Source organism: Balaenoptera musculus, chromosome 19 (genome assembly GCF_009873245.2).
Source record: "Balaenoptera musculus isolate JJ_BM4_2016_0621 chromosome 19, mBalMus1.pri.v3, whole genome shotgun sequence".
In the NCBI taxonomy this organism is placed as follows: Eukaryota; Metazoa; Chordata; class Mammalia; order Artiodactyla; family Balaenopteridae; genus Balaenoptera; species Balaenoptera musculus.
The window spans coordinates 56,601,850-56,619,799 of record NC_045803.1 but is presented as its reverse complement, the minus strand read 5'-3'; the positions used below and the strand labels follow the sequence as shown (position 1 = coordinate 56,619,799).

The following is a 17,950-nucleotide window of genomic DNA, read 5'->3' as shown; positions in this document are numbered from 1 at the left end:
TGCTTCTCCTGCCTGCAGCTCACCACAAAGCACGGGCTCTGCCAGCTAACGCACTCCGGGGGAGCAGGCAGGAACTGCAGGCGTTATTAGGCCCTTCGAAGGTCTGGAGACAACTCTCCCAAAATAAATCTCTCAGCTACACAGACATTTTCCAAAAGGCATCATCATTTCCCAGAATACAGAGTGACCTAGAAACCAAGGCCAGAAAAGAACCTCTGAAATGGAGGTAGCTTTCTCTTTCTCCCTTTCTTCCTTCCTTCTTTTATTCTCTCAAGAGCTGTTTAAGCACTGACTACTGTAGTATTTTTGCTGATTTATTCTTTCAACAAACATGAATAGAACAATTATTGTGTGCCAAGCCCTGCCATGAGCACAGTGGTTCCAAAAGCTCAAAACCCTAGTGAAGAAGTAAGAGACTGTATACAAGTTTTCACAAACAGGCCTGTTCACACCTGTGTATTTTTGAGTGTGGGTGCATTCACACAAGGCAGGACAGGGTAGGGAAAGAACAGACCCTAAGGCAAGATACACCCTCATTTGCATCTCTCCTTTGCCATGTACTAGCTGTGTGATTTGGGGCAGGTTATTCTGAGCCTCACTTTCCTTCTCTGTAAGACGGGGATGACAATACCTAGAGACAGTGTTTTTTAAGAGCCTAAAACATAGTAAAAAGTAGCCTTATAATATTACCAAATTTTCATCAAGTTCTCCTTGTATTTCTAAATGATTTTTTCTTTTTCTCTTTTCTTTTTCTTCTTCTTTTCTTTATACGTTTAGCTGCTACACTGTTTGGAGCATACAGATTTGATTTTCGTATCTTCATAAATTGTACCTTTTGTGCCACTGCATAACGAATTGTCTTGTCCCATTCAGTATGTTTAACTTTAAATTCCACTTCATCCGATAGCAATATTGCCACTCCTGGGACTTCCCTGGTGGCGCAGTGGTTAAGAATCCACCTGCCAATGCAGGGGACATAGGTTCGAGCCCTGGTCCGGGAAGATCCCACATGCCACGGAGCAACTAAGCCCGTGCGCCACAACTACTGAGCCCATGAGCCACAACTACTGAGCCCACGTGCCACAACTACTGAAGCCCGCATGCCTAGAGCCCGCGCTCCACAACAAGAGAAGCCACCGCAATGAGAAGCCCGTGTACCGAAACAAAGAGTAGCCCCCACTCACTGCAACTAGAGAAAGCCCGTACGCAGCCAAAAATATAAGTAAATTAATTAATTAAAAAAAATATTGCCACTCCTGCTTTATCTATTTGTTTCTTTGTATTTTGCTGGAATCATTTTGCTCATCCCTTTATACTTAAAGCACTTGAAAATCGAAGACGCTGTCTTCTAGTAGCAGATTTTGGCTCAAACATTTAGGATAACAATTGATATACATTATTTTACTCCTTCATGAAACTTTTAGAGCTCAATTTTGAATTAGCAGCTTTCAAGGAGAAAAAAAAGACTCATTTAATCGGGAAAGAAAAAAAGATGGGAGTGGGGGGCAGGTAGCCACGAAGGTCGCTTTGACTTTGCAGAACTCGGTGAGCTCACATTTACAGGCCTCCAGAATAAATGAAGGCAGATGGGGGCGAAGGTGATGGCCGTGGGTGAGGGAGAACGGTAGAAATGAAGGCTGAGTAAAAAATGTCAGCTGGGGATGAGCGATGCTGATCTCCTCATGGACTTTTAAATCTAGAAGATTTCCTGGACTAGAAAATCCCAGCTCTGGCTCATTCTACAGAGAGATAAGCAACTTGGCCAGAAGATCAAATAGTCTGTTGGACAGAACTGTGACCACATTCACATCTTCTGGGTCACCGTGTCCCTAAACCCTGGACCACTGGAGCGAGGAGACTACTTTCTGTAGGATTCACTTCAGAAAAATCAGGCTATGCAAACTAAATGTTATATGTAGGATGGATAAACAACAAGGGCCTACGGTACAGCACAGGGAACTATAGTCAATATCCTGTGATAAACCATAATGGAAAAGAATATGAAAATATATGTATATATGTGTAACTGAGTCAATCTGCTGTACAGTAGAAATTAACATAACACTGTAAATCAACTGTACTTCAATAAAACTTTAAAAAAAAAAGAAAAATCAGGCTAAAGCTTCCTTGCTAAAGTTAGGAGGGAAAAATGGAAGAATAGACTCCAATATAATAAGAGTGGTTATTCACAAGTAGTAAATTGGAGGTAGTTTGTATTTTCTTCCATGTGCTTTTAGCTCAGTGTGTACACAGCCAAAAAGAAATGCAGTGAGTAGAGTGGATGAATAGCTATAAATGCATCAGAAGAGCCAGAAAGGTTATTAAATATCTGGGGGAATGAAGTGTGTGATGCACGGAAGCCTTCACATGAGAAAAGCACGTCAGCAGAGAAGCAGAATTCAATTTACCGAACTCTGAAGCCATCTGTGTAAGAGGAGGTACACCTGTGTCTGTATTCATTAGCACACATTGGTGGAAGTTCAAGTATTTCTGTAAATGGAGAAACTAGGGCAATGGTAGCAAAAAATGAGTGATCTAAATTTAGCTAGAGGCACAGGAATGGGATCTCAAGTTTCTGGTGTCCAGACCTTGGAATGTGGTTTCTGTGGGGTGGCAGCTGAAAAGGCCAGAATACTCACGTCTGCATAGATGTTGGTTCCAAGCACGGGAGCCCAGTAGGATGGCTCATCTTTGCAGTGCGCCGGACAATGAACTCTGGAAAACAAGAAGCATTTAGGTGATGGTTATAATCAGCAGAAAACAAAATTTCTTGAGAAAAGCAGCTGGCCCTCTTTATTTGAACGTCAAGATTTAAGTACTTAGGTGAAAGGCAACTACCACACGGTTTACTCTTTAAGAAAAAAATACGCCTCTCCTACCCTAGCAGTGATAAAGATATTCTTCCTTAAAAGTGCATACAGAATTTTAAAACTCCATATGGGGAGGCATAAATTGGGAGATTGGGATTGACATATATACACTACTAACTAATAAGGATCTACTGTATAGCACAGGGAACTCTACTCAATACTCTGTAATGGCCTATATGGAATAGAATATAAAAAAGAGTGGATATATATGTATAACTGATTCACTTAGCTGTACACCTGAAACTAACACAACACTGTAAATAAACTATACTCCAATAAAATTTTTTTTAAATAAATAAAATTTTTAAAAATTGTAACTAAAATGAAAGGTTTTAAAGGTTTTTGGGTCATTTGCTGGTTGATTACTTGATTAAAACTGCTGGTTTACTCAGTGTACCTTAGTAATACATGCTTTCTGTTTCTTTTTTCTGACCAGTCACTTATTAATAAAATGGAATATCTTTATGGAAAAAAAAAGCCATACGACAAGACCTGTACAAACAGCAAGGTGAAAGGAAATAAAAATCTAAGAGAGGGGAGTGTGGGATTGTAAGGGCTTGTTCCTCCCATTCTTGGATGTCGGCTGGTTCACACTGTGGCTACATTATGGAGATTACAATCAATAGATTTTTTTAAAGGCCACTTCCCTGTGTAGGGGAGGAAAGGGTGGAGGCCTTCACCTCCGTGAGTCACAGAATATTCCAGGCAGGGGGCACTGATAACCCGGGGCAGGAAGGGTTAGCTCACCGCTGTGGCAGTCAGCACATCCCTGCCATAGGGGATGAGGAGAGGGCCTCAAACTGGAACCTCTCACACCAGGAAAGAGCGTGAGCTTTACTTAAAAAAAAGGTCTTTTGTCTTTATCCGGAACAGGTACACCATGGGCTGGAGCCCAGGGACCAAGGAACCAAAATGGCAGCCGGGAGCCCTCTGGCTTGCGAGTAGCAAAGGGGAGGATTCAGGAACCCCATCTGGTCCCCTCACTGGCCCCCGCCCGGGGCTCTTCCCTGCTCACACCTTGGGGTTCTCCACCTGTTAGGTTTTTGTTTTGTTTTTGTTTTTGTTTTGGCCATGCCGCACAGCTTGTGGAATCTCAGAGCTACATAACCCAGCTTCTGACAGGATCTAACAGCTATTTTGGAGATACTCCTTCTTTTGTTCTGATGCACCATCCTCCCAAAACTCAGCCAATTAAGGTTTGGGCAGATGCATGTAAAACCCACTCCTTAGACAAACAAATTGCGGTACATCCACAGAATGGAACGCCACTCGGCAACATGAAAGGATAAACAAGTCACCGATTCACTCAGCAACACAGATGTATCGCAAAGCACTGTGCAGAGTGGAAGAATCCAGATACACTAGTCCCCGAGCTGCGACGGCTCCGTGTATATGAGATTCCAGAAAAGGCACGATTGTAGGCACGGAAAGGAGGTCAGTGGTTGGCAGGGATATGGGTGGGAGTTGGAGGGTGGGGGACGGACTACAAGAGAACTTGCTGGGGTGATGAAAATGTTCTCTGCCTGGATGGTGGTGTACATTTGTCAAAACACATCGAACTGTATCCTTTTAACAGGTGGCTTTTGTTGTGTGTAAATTATACCTCCAAAAAGCTGAGTTTTAACGAGCTAGTTCTCAAGTGACCCATAGAAAACATAACAGATCAAGTAAAAGAATCAAAGAGCTGATTCGAAGGGGACCAGTGGCACCCAGCTTCCAGAGTTCTTGACTGATCTAAGAGGCCAAGGATGACAGGTCCCAAGGTCTGTCTGGGGGATTGGGAAGAGCTTGGTGGCAAATGAAGTCAAATACTTTCTCCTTCAAGTGGAGGTGACATCGAGAAGGGCAAAGTCACCTTTTCAGTTAAGTTCCCAGAGCAGGGCCCTGGGGCCTGGCTACACATGGGGCTCACCCAGAAGCTTCTAAAGATGTGGGTGTCCTGCGGGGCCACGCCCGGAGACGGGGATTTGTTCTTTTAATGCCTCTCAGGCAATTCCAGTGTGCAGCCAGGGTTGAGAACGAGTGGTCTCAGGGAGAGGTCAAGGGGGTCCTTGACTCGGAGCACAAAGCGACTGACTTCCTAGGTGGACACACAGCAGGGCCACATCTAGGACTCAGCTGTGCATGGCAGTGACCCGCAACCCAACCTGGCCCTTCTTCTCTCGGCCCCCACGTTTGCCGATCCAGATGCCAGGGAGCCTTACCTGGGGCAGTGGGTCCCCGGCCTCTCATATGGGCAGAGCTGGGCCACGGTGGTGTAGCAGTCTAGGTCCTGCTCTGTGAACAGGAACACATAGGGGGAAGGGTCAGGTCACGGGCAAGCCTGGGCCTCAGGCTACTGGCCTGTGAAACAGGCTGCTGGACAGCGGGTCCTAGGGGTTCCTTGGGCCCCCAAACCGGGATGAGAGCCGGGATGAGGCCCCAGTGCTCCCAGCACCTCCCCCAGGGGCACTCTGGGGATGAGATAAAGCCCAAGGCCCAAGTGTTTTCACAGGTCAAAGGTGTCAGCACCCTAAACAGTTTCTCTGTGGGGCGAGCAAACTTTTCACTTGCATCGTGCTTTTCCACCTTGAAGCCTCTGCCTCTAGTTTATCCTGCTGGAGCCTCGTGGCGGGTATTATACTCATTATACAGATGGGGAAACTGAGGTCCAGAAAAGCTAAGAGACCTCCTGAGGCTGCACAGGGCATGGTTGAGGGTCCAGGTTTCTAATTCCCAGCCTAGAGCTCTTTGCTCACACCCTTCCCAAGGGGCAGGTGACTCTTTCCTTCAAGGTCACACGTTGTGTTTTAACAACAGATGTAAGAAAGCGGTTCTAATACTGGCCACCTGTAGTCTCTGACAGGCTGTCCTTGTCCGGTCCAGGGCTCGGCAAACTCTTTCTTAAAGAGCGAGAGAGTAAATATTTCCAGCTCTGTGGGCCCTCTGGTCTGTGTTATAACCACTCAACTCTGCCACCGTAGCAGGAACCAGCCACAGACAATGTGGAAAGGAATGGGTGTGGCCAGGTGCCACTAAAACTTTATTTACAAAACAGTCAGCAGACAGGATTTGGCCTTGAGGTTTTGTGTTTTTTTTAAAGAGAAAAAAAATTTATTGCAATATAAAACGCACTTATAAAATGTCCACAGAAGGCATGTAATTCTTCACTGCTATATAAATTCACTGGGAATACTTTATTCACCTTCTATTGTTATGATGACATCACCTAAAACCCTGGGCAAATTCTAGTTTGCCCACTCTTGGTCCAGCCTATCACTTGGATGGGCCAGGGGTCTATGCAGCAATCCAACAAGGGGACTGGTTTACTACACCAAGGGTCTGCTGTACAATGGGATGCTGGGGAAATCATTAAAATGAGGTTTAGAAGTCCACTTAAAGGCACAGAAGACTATTCTTGATATTATTTGAAAAAAAATCAGGTTACCAATTCCATTTCAATTTTTAAAAACATATCAATGTATACATTACCAATGTATATACTCTTAAGGCAGAGGGAAAAGAAACACTACAGATAGCCACCAAAATGTTCAGAGCAGTTATCTCTGAATGGTGGAATTTAGGTCTTTTTTTCTTTTTTTCAACAATTCTCTGTATTTTTAAATTATCTGGAATAAACAGACATTACTTTTGTAACAGGGGGAAAAGCTGCTATATGTTTTTATAAAGATATCTAACCAGATATTCTTGTATCCAGGGTAAATGACAAGAATTGCTTTCCCAAAGGAAGAAAGGGTCAGTGGGCAAGGATCTAGGGGAGGGTCCAGGGGAGGGTGCTGGGTGGGGCACCCTGGCATCCCTGCCTGCCTGAGACTATTCCAGTCAAGTGCCCGGTCTGGGCAACTATAACCCAGACCCCAATTCTGGTGACAGCGTGCTCTCCCGTGGATGCATTGTCACCCTGCCAAATGAACATCCCGGAGGCCATACAAAAAGCTGGGCCAGAGACCGCAAGTATGGGCCACGGACTTCCCCACGTTTCCCTCTCTTGCCCATGGCAGACATTACTAATCTATCAAGCTCCGTGCTCTGCTGAGCCCAGAATGAGGCCTCAGAATCCTTCTCAAAACAACGCTCCAGGTAGCCACTATCACTCACTAGAAATTGACACTCCCTATGCAACCTATTAGCTACTCTAGACCCAGGCATTAGTATTTCTGTGACAGTCAGCTGGGAACCCATGCCTGTGTTTCAGGTTAGCTATCTAGGTCCATTGCCAAGTTCAGATTTTTTATTTTCACCTTGCCCCACGGTTTGCGGGATCTTAATTCCCAAACCAGAGATTAAACCTGGGCCACAGCAGTGAAAGCGCCAAGTCCTAACCACTGGACTGCCAGGGAACTCTCCCTAAGTTATGATATTTTAAAAAATTAGTTAAAGAATCGACCTCCTCAGGAACCTCTTAAACATCTTTACAAGGCTGAGAACAGCAATGTCAGCAGACATGGTAAACATTAAATCAATAACTAAGAGGAATGAAATTCCAGGGAAACCCAAGATAACCTGTGTATTGTGGTCATATAAGAAAAGCTGGCCAGCTTACCTTTTACTTTTGACACCGTGAATGAGCTGGAGGACTTGTATTTGCTGTAAAAGGAATCATTAGGTAAATGCAAACAGAAATGCGTCTACAAGTACACGCTTGTTCCTGCACTTATTTTATTTACGGCCTCAACTTTACATTTTCCTACTTGTTTCCCATCAGCCTGAAAGCCCTTAGGACATTCCAGAGCAGGATCTAGAATGAGAACATTCTAGAACAGGGCTCGTTAATCTTCTTTGTGCCAAGGATCCCTCTAGCAGCCTGGTAAAGCCCATGGACACCTTCTCAGAACAATGATTTTTAAATGCAATGATAAATTTAAAAGATTAGAAGGAAATCAGGTATTATTAATATCATTATCAAAGTATTAAAACAAATTTGTTAGCGTAATAGCTGTGCATCTTTATTAATGTATTAAAAACAGAATCTAGCGGCAGGTCTTCTAACTACTGTCATTTGGGGATCGTGACAGCAGAGACTGTTTCAAGGTGTCTCCATCACGTGGATTCCTACCCGTGAGAAAGTCACTGGCCCTACGAGTGCTACTCAGATTGGGGGCTAACATCTATCACGGAAGAAAATACCACATTTCAATTAGACGTTAGTGAAACTAAAGCTTTAATTTGCTTTGCGTTCACAGACTCCCCGACTCTAATTCTAAGACGTGAAGAACCCCACTCTAGATGTAAAGTTGGCCATTGGAAGGGACCAGAAATGGATTCAGGAAAAGGGTCCCAGGCAAGGCAGGACCTGAACCCTTGGTCAAGCCCACAGCTCCATCGGTGGCGGGGCTGAGCTTCATGAAGGCTGGGGTTGAGGTCACCCAACCGATCTCTCCATGAATATTTTCTTTGCTTTCGTTTAAACTTCCTTGCTCTTTTTTTGTTTACATAAAATCCCCAGCTAAGACAGAAGAAGGACTATTGCAACACTGCCCGAAGAACCAGGCCTTTCCAAACAGAATGACTCACGTAGTTTTTGAAATGTTCTGAGTGGCCTCACTATTTGGAAGGGACATGGACATGCCACCTTGTAACTATCACAGGAGCGTCTGCTGGGTGCCTTCCTGCTGCAGACCCTGGGATGGGCACTGACACGGGGGTCCCTGACATGCTGCCTCGTGGTGGGTTAGCTGGGTGTCAGCCCTGGGTCCTGCCGTGGCCCTCATTTATAAATGAGGGTACTGCCACCCCGACGCAATGAAGAAGCCAGCCCAGGTCACGCACAGGGAGAAGGCAGAGCCGGGTCTGTTTGACCCTAGAGCCCCCAGTGGGTCCCACCAGCTCCTGGTCACCTTATGCCTCAGATGCCATGGACAGATCAAGACACGACCTCCTGCTGTTCTTCATGGTCCCCCCACCCCATCAACCCCCAAAAGTCAGAATGGCGAAGATGGTCTGCCCCGTCAGCCATCCACATACCTTACATGAAAAACATCTTGCAAAAACAAGTAAGTATATTTAAGAAATGAAAAGCCTCTTTCTCAGGGGGGAAAAAAAAAGTGCCAATCAAGAATTAGCCTACGGGTGGGATAGGGAGGGTGGGAGGGAGGCTCAAGAGGGAGGGGATATGGGGATATGTGTGTGCATATCGCTGATTCACTTTGTTATACGGCAGAAACTAACACACCATTGTGAAGCAATTATACTCCGATAAAGATGTATAAAAAAAAAAAGAATTAGCCTACAAACTCAAAGATACCATCAGTCATTACTGAAGTGTCTGAAGAGTTCTCAGGGACAAGGAAGAGAGAAAAAGCAGGATTCAGAACTCGTATCAGACTGCAAGACTATATGCTTTTGAAGGTCATGTACCTAGATTATCTCTGGGAAGTGGGAATGAAGAGATTAGTATTTCCTTATTTCCGTTTTTCTGTATCTTAATGGTTATGTGTACACTTCATAATTAAGAGCAGTGTTAATTTTAAATACACAATAAACTTTCCTAACACCTACAAAAACAAACAAACAAACAAGAAACAAAACTCAACCACATTAAACACACACACTGAAACCCACTGGGATGAAATAGGTTAAACGGCCTATAGGGGAGATTTCTGAGTTATGGGATTAAGGTCATCTTTACTGTTTTCCTGCTTCTTTATATTGTTCAGTACTTTTCAAAGTTTCAACAGTACTCTCACAATCGGAAAAGAAGTTTTCAGGAACCCTGATCACCGAATAGTTACCTCAAAGACTGCACGCCGTTCCTCTCAGACTTGACGAAAAAGGGGACCTTCCCATTCCTGGTGACGTCCACCAGGCCTCCCTTGTCGTCCAGGACCCCGTAGTGAATGGCGGCCCGGCAGATGCTGGACACCTGCGGGGGACAGGCCAGACTGTAAGTACATCTGAATTCACCTTTGTCTGCGATCATTTCCAGAAACACCCAAGATGTTTGTCCTCAACCCACAAAAAGCCAAAAAGCCGGGCCAAGACTCGCCCCACTTCTCACTCTGACTGCACTCTATAACACGTCTTTGTTCCTGGGGGTACTTATCTTTAAGAACTCATCCGAGTTGCTTTACAAACTAAGAACAGGGACAAACAGCCCCTTCTCCCCATCCAGTGGAGCATTTAACGCTCGGGCTAAAATGGAGACTGGTCTGCTCGAGGGTCAGCCCCAGTTCCCAAAAGTGGCTTCACAAGTTTGTGACCCCAGAAACACACACGGATCAGCTCTACAAAAAGGGGGGTTTGACTAAGGAGCGGGAAGAAAATCTGTTCACCTGAAAACCAGCCACCTGCTTTTAAAACATAGACAGGAGTCCACACAAGCCATTTAAAGAAATGTTGGCCATACTTACGCTTTCATAAAAGAGAGTCCCAAAGATCTTTGCCCTGTTGTGCAGGCAGCCTGCTGGGCACTGGTACCTGATGGAGAAGAAAGAAGATGATTTTCAGAGGTAAACATGTTCATGAAACCTCATCATGAATTTATTGCGGTTTTTTCCTTCAATACCTCTATTATCACATATAGAAAAGCGTCAGTGATATAGCATGCATTGTTTTGGAGCAAGTCACAATTCACCCAGGCTGAAGTTTCTAGTCACGCGGACACAGTTAGATTCAACTTGACCTCCTTAAAGACTATTTTCACGTGCTTCGGGTTCAAATTGAATAGATGGACAATTCTATGAATAGATGGACAGTTCACAGAATAAAGACAAATGGCTTCAAAGGCATCAAAAAAAATCCTCAGACATCAGTCACCAAAGACGTGCAGACTGAAAGGAGGTGGCATTTTCCAGGCGTCAAGGGTTTTTTAATAGAATAAAACTAAATGATGGTGATCATGTTCACAAATAATAGTTAATCGTTCCAGAAAGCCTTCAAAATTCATATCCCTTAAACCACAAACAAAACGAAAAGACGACCTCTGCACTGGGAAAAAATATTTGCAAATGATGCTACCGACAAGGGATTAATTTCCAAAATATACAAACAGCTCATACAGCTTAATATTTTTTAAAAAACCACAACCCAATGAAAAAATGGGCAGAAGACCTAAATAGACATTTCTCCAAAGAAGACATACAGATGGCCAAGAGGCACATGAAAACATGCTCAATATTGCTAATTATTAGAGAAATGCAAATCAAAACTACAATCAGGTATCACCTCACACCAGCCAGAATGGCCATCATTAAAAAGTCTACAAATAACAAATGCTGGAGAGGGTGTGGAGAAAAGGGAACCCTCCTACACTGTTGGTGGGAATGTAAATTAGTACAGCCACTATGGAAAACAGTATGGAGGTTCCTCAAAAAACTAAAAATAGAGCTACCATATGATCCAGCAATCCCACTCCTGGGCATATATCCAGAAAAGAGGAAAAACTCTAATTTGCAAAGATACACGCTTCCCAATGTTCACAGCAGCACTATTCACAATAGCCAAGACAAGGAAGCAACCTAAGTGTCCATCAACAGATGAATGGATAAAGAAGATGTGGTATATATATACAATGGAATATTACTCAACCATAAAAAAATAAAATAATGTCATTTGCAGCAACATGGATGGACCTAGAGATTATCATACTAAGTGAAGTAAGTCAAAGACAAGTATATGATATCACTTATATGTGGAATCTAAAAAAATGATACAAATGAACTTATTTACAAAACAGAAACAGACTCACAGACATAGAAAACTTATGGCTACCAAAGGGGAAAGCGGGGGGAGGGATAAATTAGGAGTTTGGGATTAACATATACCTACTACTATATACAAAACAGATAACCAACAAGGACCTATACTGTATAGCACAGGGAACTATACTCAATATCTTGTAATAACCTATAATGGAAAAGAATCTGAAAAACAATATATATACGTATAACTGAATCACTTTGCTGTACACTTGAAACTAACACACTGTAAATTAACTATACTTCAATTAAAAAAAATTCATATCCCTTGATTCTTGAATCTCCCAAGCAAAAAGACAGAAAGTCAGACCTCCATGTTATTCCAACCATTTGTAATAGGGAAAAACTGGAAATAAGTCAGCAGGTGTCAAAGGAATAGCCAAATATATTTTTGTGTGGCCAAATGTCAGAGTATTATGCAGCCACTAGAAATGAAGCTTTTGAAGAATAGTTATTGACTTGGGAAAATCTTAAGTGAAACCAGTACCACACAAGATCGCGTAACAGTATTAGCCTAATCGGCGCACAGAAACTACATAGAATTGTTACGGATGTTCACGAGATTCTGGGACACTTATTCTTTCCTTTATACTTTTTTTTTTGGTTGTTGTTTTCCTGAATTACAATGAGCAAGAATACCTTTTAAAGTCAGAAAAAAGTCCAGTAAATATTATTTTTGTAAAAGCACCACGTACAGAAAACTGATGTGCCAGATGGTGGGACGGCTTCCAGGAGCTGCACCGTGAGCGTCCTTGCGGTTGCAGGTGGGCTGAGTTCTATATCTTGACTGGAGGCATCTAACAGTCTTCATGTGGACAGACCCCTGCCTTTTCCGTGCTTGGGGAGGGTCCCATCTATCCCCAACCCTGCAACTCTTTTGATGCCGACAACAAATGCTCTCCAGACCCTGTCATTTTTTCCCACTGAATATTCAGGCGTGATGCTCTTGTAACAAGCTTGCGGTTCAGATAGGCACATCACCACCAAGGGGCAACTCGGGAGCGTTCCGGGAATCCCAGACCTGTGAGTTTGCAGAGTGGAGACCCCTTCCGGTGCGAGGGGACAGACGGTTATTCCACCACCCTCATTGCCACGTCTTGCTTATCTCACCAACAAACTGCCTGGATCTGCTTTCGAAGTACTTGCTGGCCCATCGCCAGCTGCTCGTGGGATGACGTACGAGCCCCTTGAACATCTGATCCTGGGCTGCTCTGTCTGTCCCAGGACACTCCTGCCAAAGTCTGAGTGATGCACTGTCCTGGCAAACCAGATCCCAAAGTCCCCATGGTATAAAATAGGACCCTCTCTTTTAGGTAATACAATATACCTTCTCTTTTAGCATGTGCTTTAAAGAACACGATTCAGGGCTTCCCCGGTGGTGCAGTGGTTAAGAATCCGCCTGCCAATGCAGGAGACACGGGTTCAAGCCCTGGCCCAGGAAGATCCCACATGCCCGTGCAACTAAGCCCGTGCGCCACAACTACTGAGCCTGGGCTCTAGAGCCCGCGAGTCACAACTACTGAAGCACGCGCGCCTAGCGCCTGCGCTCCGCAACAAGAGAAGCCACCGCAATGAGAAGCCCGTGCACCGCAACAAAGAGTAGCCCCCGCTCACCACAACTAGAGAAAGCCCGCGCGCAACAGCGAAGACCCAACGCAGCCAAAAATAAATATAAATAAAATAAGTTAATAAAAAAAATAATAAAAACGCAATTCAGCTTTAGATGAATGGATGCCAGAATCCATAGGAAGAAGACTAAGGCCCCTCCACCGATAGCACAGTTTCCTGCCGTGAACCTGAGGATCTACGTAGGCCGCTGCACCTGTTGGCCACTCACTGCCAGAAGGGGCAGCCCAGCAGCTACGTTGCCAAAACCAAGCTTGTTCTTTTTTTTTTTTTTTTTTAATTAATTAATTAATTAATTTATTTATTTATTTATTTATGGCTGTGTTGGGTCTTCGTTTCTGTGCGAGGGCTTTCTCTAATTGCGGCAAGTGGAGGCCGTTCTTCATCGCGGTGCGCGGGCCTCTCACTATCGCGGCCTCTCTTGTTGCGGAGCACAGGCTCCAGATGCGCAGGCTCAGTAGTTGTGGCTCACGGGCCTAGTTGCTCCGCGGCATGTGGGATCTTCCCAGACCAGGGCTCGAACCCATGTCCCCTGCATTGGCAGGCAGATTCTCAACCACTGCGCCACCAGGGAAGCCCCCAAGCTTGTTCTTCTTGGCAGATGTTTTTCAACAACTGAAATGGACGATACTAAGTGACTCCATCAGCTACATGAATTTGTTCAACGCTGGGGGACACACAGGACGCTCTTTGTCTGGTGGGGCCCCTGTGGCAGCAGGCCGACTTGGATTCCACAGCAGCCGTGCTGGACCCGTCCACGGTCACACCTGCCCTAACGCTGCCGCGGCCCCAGTCGTCCCCGGCACAGAGCTCTGGGCTAGCCTGTGCTAGCTCTGGGTAACCCCTTCACGCACAGAGATGGGAGGGAGCCCCCAGCCTCACAAAAACTTCAGTCAAGATCTCCCGGTCGATAGCACATCTGCTGCTGGCACATCTGGCATTTCTACAGCTGTAGATCAGCTGACAGATCATGATGTGACCCATGACCGAGAGCAGGTGCTTCAGAGGGCTGTAGGCGGCGAGATGGGGATGGGCCAGGCCTTACCTGTTGCACGTGGACCCTTTACACTTGTCCTTCATCTTGGTGTCACACCCGATGACTTGGGCTAGGAGAGAAATGCAGAAATACTTGTCAAGGCAAGAAGCGGAGAGGATGAGTCTGAGTTAGAAGACCCCATCCCCCCTCTGAGGAACTCTCTGGAACATTCTGGAATCCATGTCGTAACGAGAGCAGGAGCATGGCCCAGTGGCTGCAGGCTTATTAGGGTGAGGTTCAAATCCCAGATCCCCTTTCTAGTAGCACTGTCACCTTGGACACCTCACTTCCCCTCTCTGAGGTTCAAATTCTGCTTATTAATGGGGATGAGTACAGTATCCACTTCCAACGTTTGCTGTGAGCCTTAAATAAGAAAGTAAATGTAGGCTTGGAAGGGAGCCTGGCACACTAAGTGCCCCATAGCCTCACAGGGCTCTGGAGGGCAAGCCTTGTCCAGCCCGGTTGGCGGGGACCCAGCCATTCTCACCAGTGTCGTCTCCCCGCCCCCAGCCAAGATGACTTTGCCAAGCTTTCCTTTTTGGTTTATTTTATAGGGACATATTAGAATCTTGCAGTAGTGTCATAGTTTGACAAAAAGACATATTACTTTGTAATGTTACATTATTAAAGGAAAAAACAACTGAAGTGTTTGGAATTTCTGGACAGACAAGAACATCAGCGTATTTCCTGGTCAAAGAAAGCCACAGCTGACTAAACAGGCAGGAAGCCCAGGAGAAAGACATTTGAAGGCTCAGAGGAGAGAGAATGGTGGGGGCTGAGGGCAGGGCAGTTGACAAAATAGCAGAGGATTTTTGAGAAAGATGGGCATGAGCTGGCCTCCTACTCAGGGGTGAGTCCGGTTTTATGCTGTGTGAGGTTTGGAGGGAAAAGACAGACACTGGCGGGCAGAGGACCCACACTTGGTGCCGTGTCTGTAAGAAAATGCCCTCTAGAGCCTCAACCCTTCAGTAAAGGTGCCGCACACAAAGGTGAGCAGGGGAGGGGGTAATCGGAGCCGGGCAGGGGAGGGCAGAAAGAAAGGAGCGAGCCCTAGGAGGCGAAGTGTCTTGGGAGACCAGGGGGAAGAAAGTGCGACAGAGGTGAGCGTGAGAACACTAGGCATCTGGGGACTTCCGGAAGTCTCTGGGAGAACATCCAACTTCCGGCCTTAAGGGGGGGTGTCGGAGGCAACTTGATGGTGAGCTCAAACACAGCTGACGCTGGGTGGCCCGCGTTTATTGCAAATAATCCCCACAGCAACCTGACAGAGCTGCAACAGCTCTGGCAAGGAGACGTGTGAGGAGTAACAGATGAGAACGTTGACACACAGCCCAGGAGGCTTGTCCCAGGTCTAGAATCCATGGCCTTGTTCCTTAGTAATTGCTTCAGTTCTCCTTTGTCAAGAACACAATGCCGGGCTTCCCTGGTGGCGCAGTGGTTGAAATCCACCTGCCAGTGCAGGGGACACAGGTTCGAGCCCTGGTCCGGGAAGATCCCACATGCCGCGGAGCCACTAAGCCCGTGCGCCACAACTACCGAGCCTGCGCTCTAGAGCCCGTGAGCCACAACTACTGAAGCCTGTGCGCCACAACTACTGAAGCCCGCACACCTAGAGCCCGTGCTCCGCAACAAGAGAAGCCACCACAGTGAGAAGCTCGCGCACGGCAGTGAAGAGTAGCCCCCGCTCGCCGCAACTAGAGAAAGCCCACGTGCGGTAACGAAGACCCAACGCAGCCAAAAAAAAGTCAATAAAATAAATTAAAAAAAAAAAAAAGAACACAATGCCTCTTGTAAAATATGGACATATGAAATGCACAGGTCCATATCTCACTGATTTAAAAAAATGCTGACAGAGGCATTACTGCTCCCACTTTACGGATGAGCACATCAAGTCTCAAAGAGTCGGGTGACTGTCCGAGTCACAGGGCTGGTGCATGATGACCACGGGAGCCGGGCGCCACGCTGCACGTTCACTCTCCCTTTGGGAGCCAGGCACTTCCAACAGGAACCCGATTTCAGCCCAAGTCCTCTTTGAAAGGACAAGAGAAGGTCTAACCTTAAAATACCTGCCAGGGGGGAAAAGGCCACCCAAGCACAGCTCCTATAATGCTTCTTTTGAAATGACTTAAAAATATCATTTTTTAGAAACATCTTCAGGTTGTGCTTTTTGCAAGCTACACCCCACCCTGTTCCCTGCTGTTTGTCGACTTGGAGACCTCTCAACCCACCCATTTCCCTCCTCTGCCCACCCCAAAGAAAACTGCCCCCTCCAGAGGTGGCTGGCAGAGGGTAGAGCCCCACTCACTCATGTAGTTCACGGCGGGGGCTTTCTTGGGCTTCGTGGGTCTGATCACCCGCGAATGGACCCAGATGTGCTTCTCTTCAGGAATGGGGGCCATTTCCACCTCGTTCATCTCGTCCGTTTCAGGTTTTTGGTCGTACGTCTCTTAATAGTGAAGAGGGAGAGAAAAGCAACATGCTGGGATTCAACCAAAATGCATTTCGGAAAAAATAAAGAAGCAATTTGGAAACTAAACTTGTTTGAGGTTTGGTTTCACAAAGGGTCATTTCAGTGGCAAAGAGAAAGTTACATTTCAGGACAGCGCTGGCCAGGTGGAATTCTCCCCGCCAAGGGGTGATGGATGGCTCTCTGCTCACCGTGTTTGCTTTGGACACAAGAGCGGCTGGGCTGACCAGAGGTTAGAAGGCCCCGGCGCCCACCCCTGGATCATCAGAATGGTTTCTTGTCCCGTCTCTGCCCAGGGAAGCAGCTTCAGGAAGCCACCTCATCCTCTGACCCCAAACCGTAGCTGTCTCCGCTGAGGTGCCTCCGGCCCTAGGTTCTCACTGGAGGAGGGGCCCGCCTCATTTACACGCCATCATGGCACACGAAGACCCTCGTCAATGCTCTTGGACCCCACTGCCCCTCACCACCAGCACATTCTGCTTCCTTCCCCACTCCTGCAGGTCAAGATCACTTAACCTTTCTCTGCACTGAAGTTTCGAAGCCCAATAACATTGGAACCATCATCTAGAACGAGCCAAAGACCCAACTCTTGGTTAAAAAAACTTAGTTCTTCGGGTCCCAATATTTTCCCCACCCAAATATGATTATTTCTCCAACCATGACCATGACGTTCATGTTTCAAAACATTCTAATTCACCGAATACACTGCATTTACTAAGCATCAGTTTATCTTCCAGTTTTCATCATGAAAGTCAACTATTAACCACCCACTGTGATCTGTAATCAGGCCAGCTGAATACCAAACCATAAATTCCAGCCAAAGTAAAGCAAAGTATTGCTGTTTGAGTTTGCTTGAGCACCCTTATCAAAGATGAATCGGTGCACATCTCTGCTGGGGGACCCCCGCCCCTCCAAGGATGTCTGTGGACCCGAGTTGGAAACCCCTGCCTTCCAAGCTCCTCCAGTGAGAAAAGACAACAGATGTATTTGGGTAAGAACGATTTCAAGGAGCAGGAACGAAGCGCCCTTGCAGGCCTCTTTGTGTCAACGGATTAAAACTCAAGTCCCATCAAGTGTTCACCAATCCCCAGCCTTGTCCTTACTTCTTCTGAAGAGCAACAACTTTTCTCCAAAAAAGCAGACCAAGGGTTTGTGTTGATACAAGACATTCAAGAATATGAAGGGCAAGTGACATCTTCTCTGATGCTTTTCAAGGCTGGGATACTCTGCAGCTGTTTCGCTGGACGATTCATCA

General features: G+C 46.0%; 1 protein-coding gene across 2 annotated transcripts in view; it reads right to left on the bottom strand.

Moving 5' to 3' along the window:
* CRISPLD2 (cysteine rich secretory protein LCCL domain containing 2) overlaps positions 1–17,950 on the bottom strand; it is an 85,046-nt gene that overhangs the window by 14,725 nt on the left and 52,371 nt on the right. For both annotated transcript variants that reach the window (XM_036834074.1, XM_036834073.1), the window contains exons 7-13: positions 16,534–16,674; positions 14,238–14,298; positions 10,220–10,286; positions 9,602–9,732; positions 7,414–7,457; positions 5,075–5,147; positions 2,640–2,715 (exon numbers count right to left, since the gene is read on the bottom strand). In XM_036834074.1, coding sequence (XP_036689969.1) covers positions 2,640–2,715; positions 5,075–5,147; positions 7,414–7,457; positions 9,602–9,732; positions 10,220–10,286; positions 14,238–14,298; positions 16,534–16,674 — 593 coding nt within the window. The remainder of the gene's footprint in view (positions 1–2,639; positions 2,716–5,074; positions 5,148–7,413; positions 7,458–9,601; positions 9,733–10,219; positions 10,287–14,237; positions 14,299–16,533; positions 16,675–17,950) is intronic.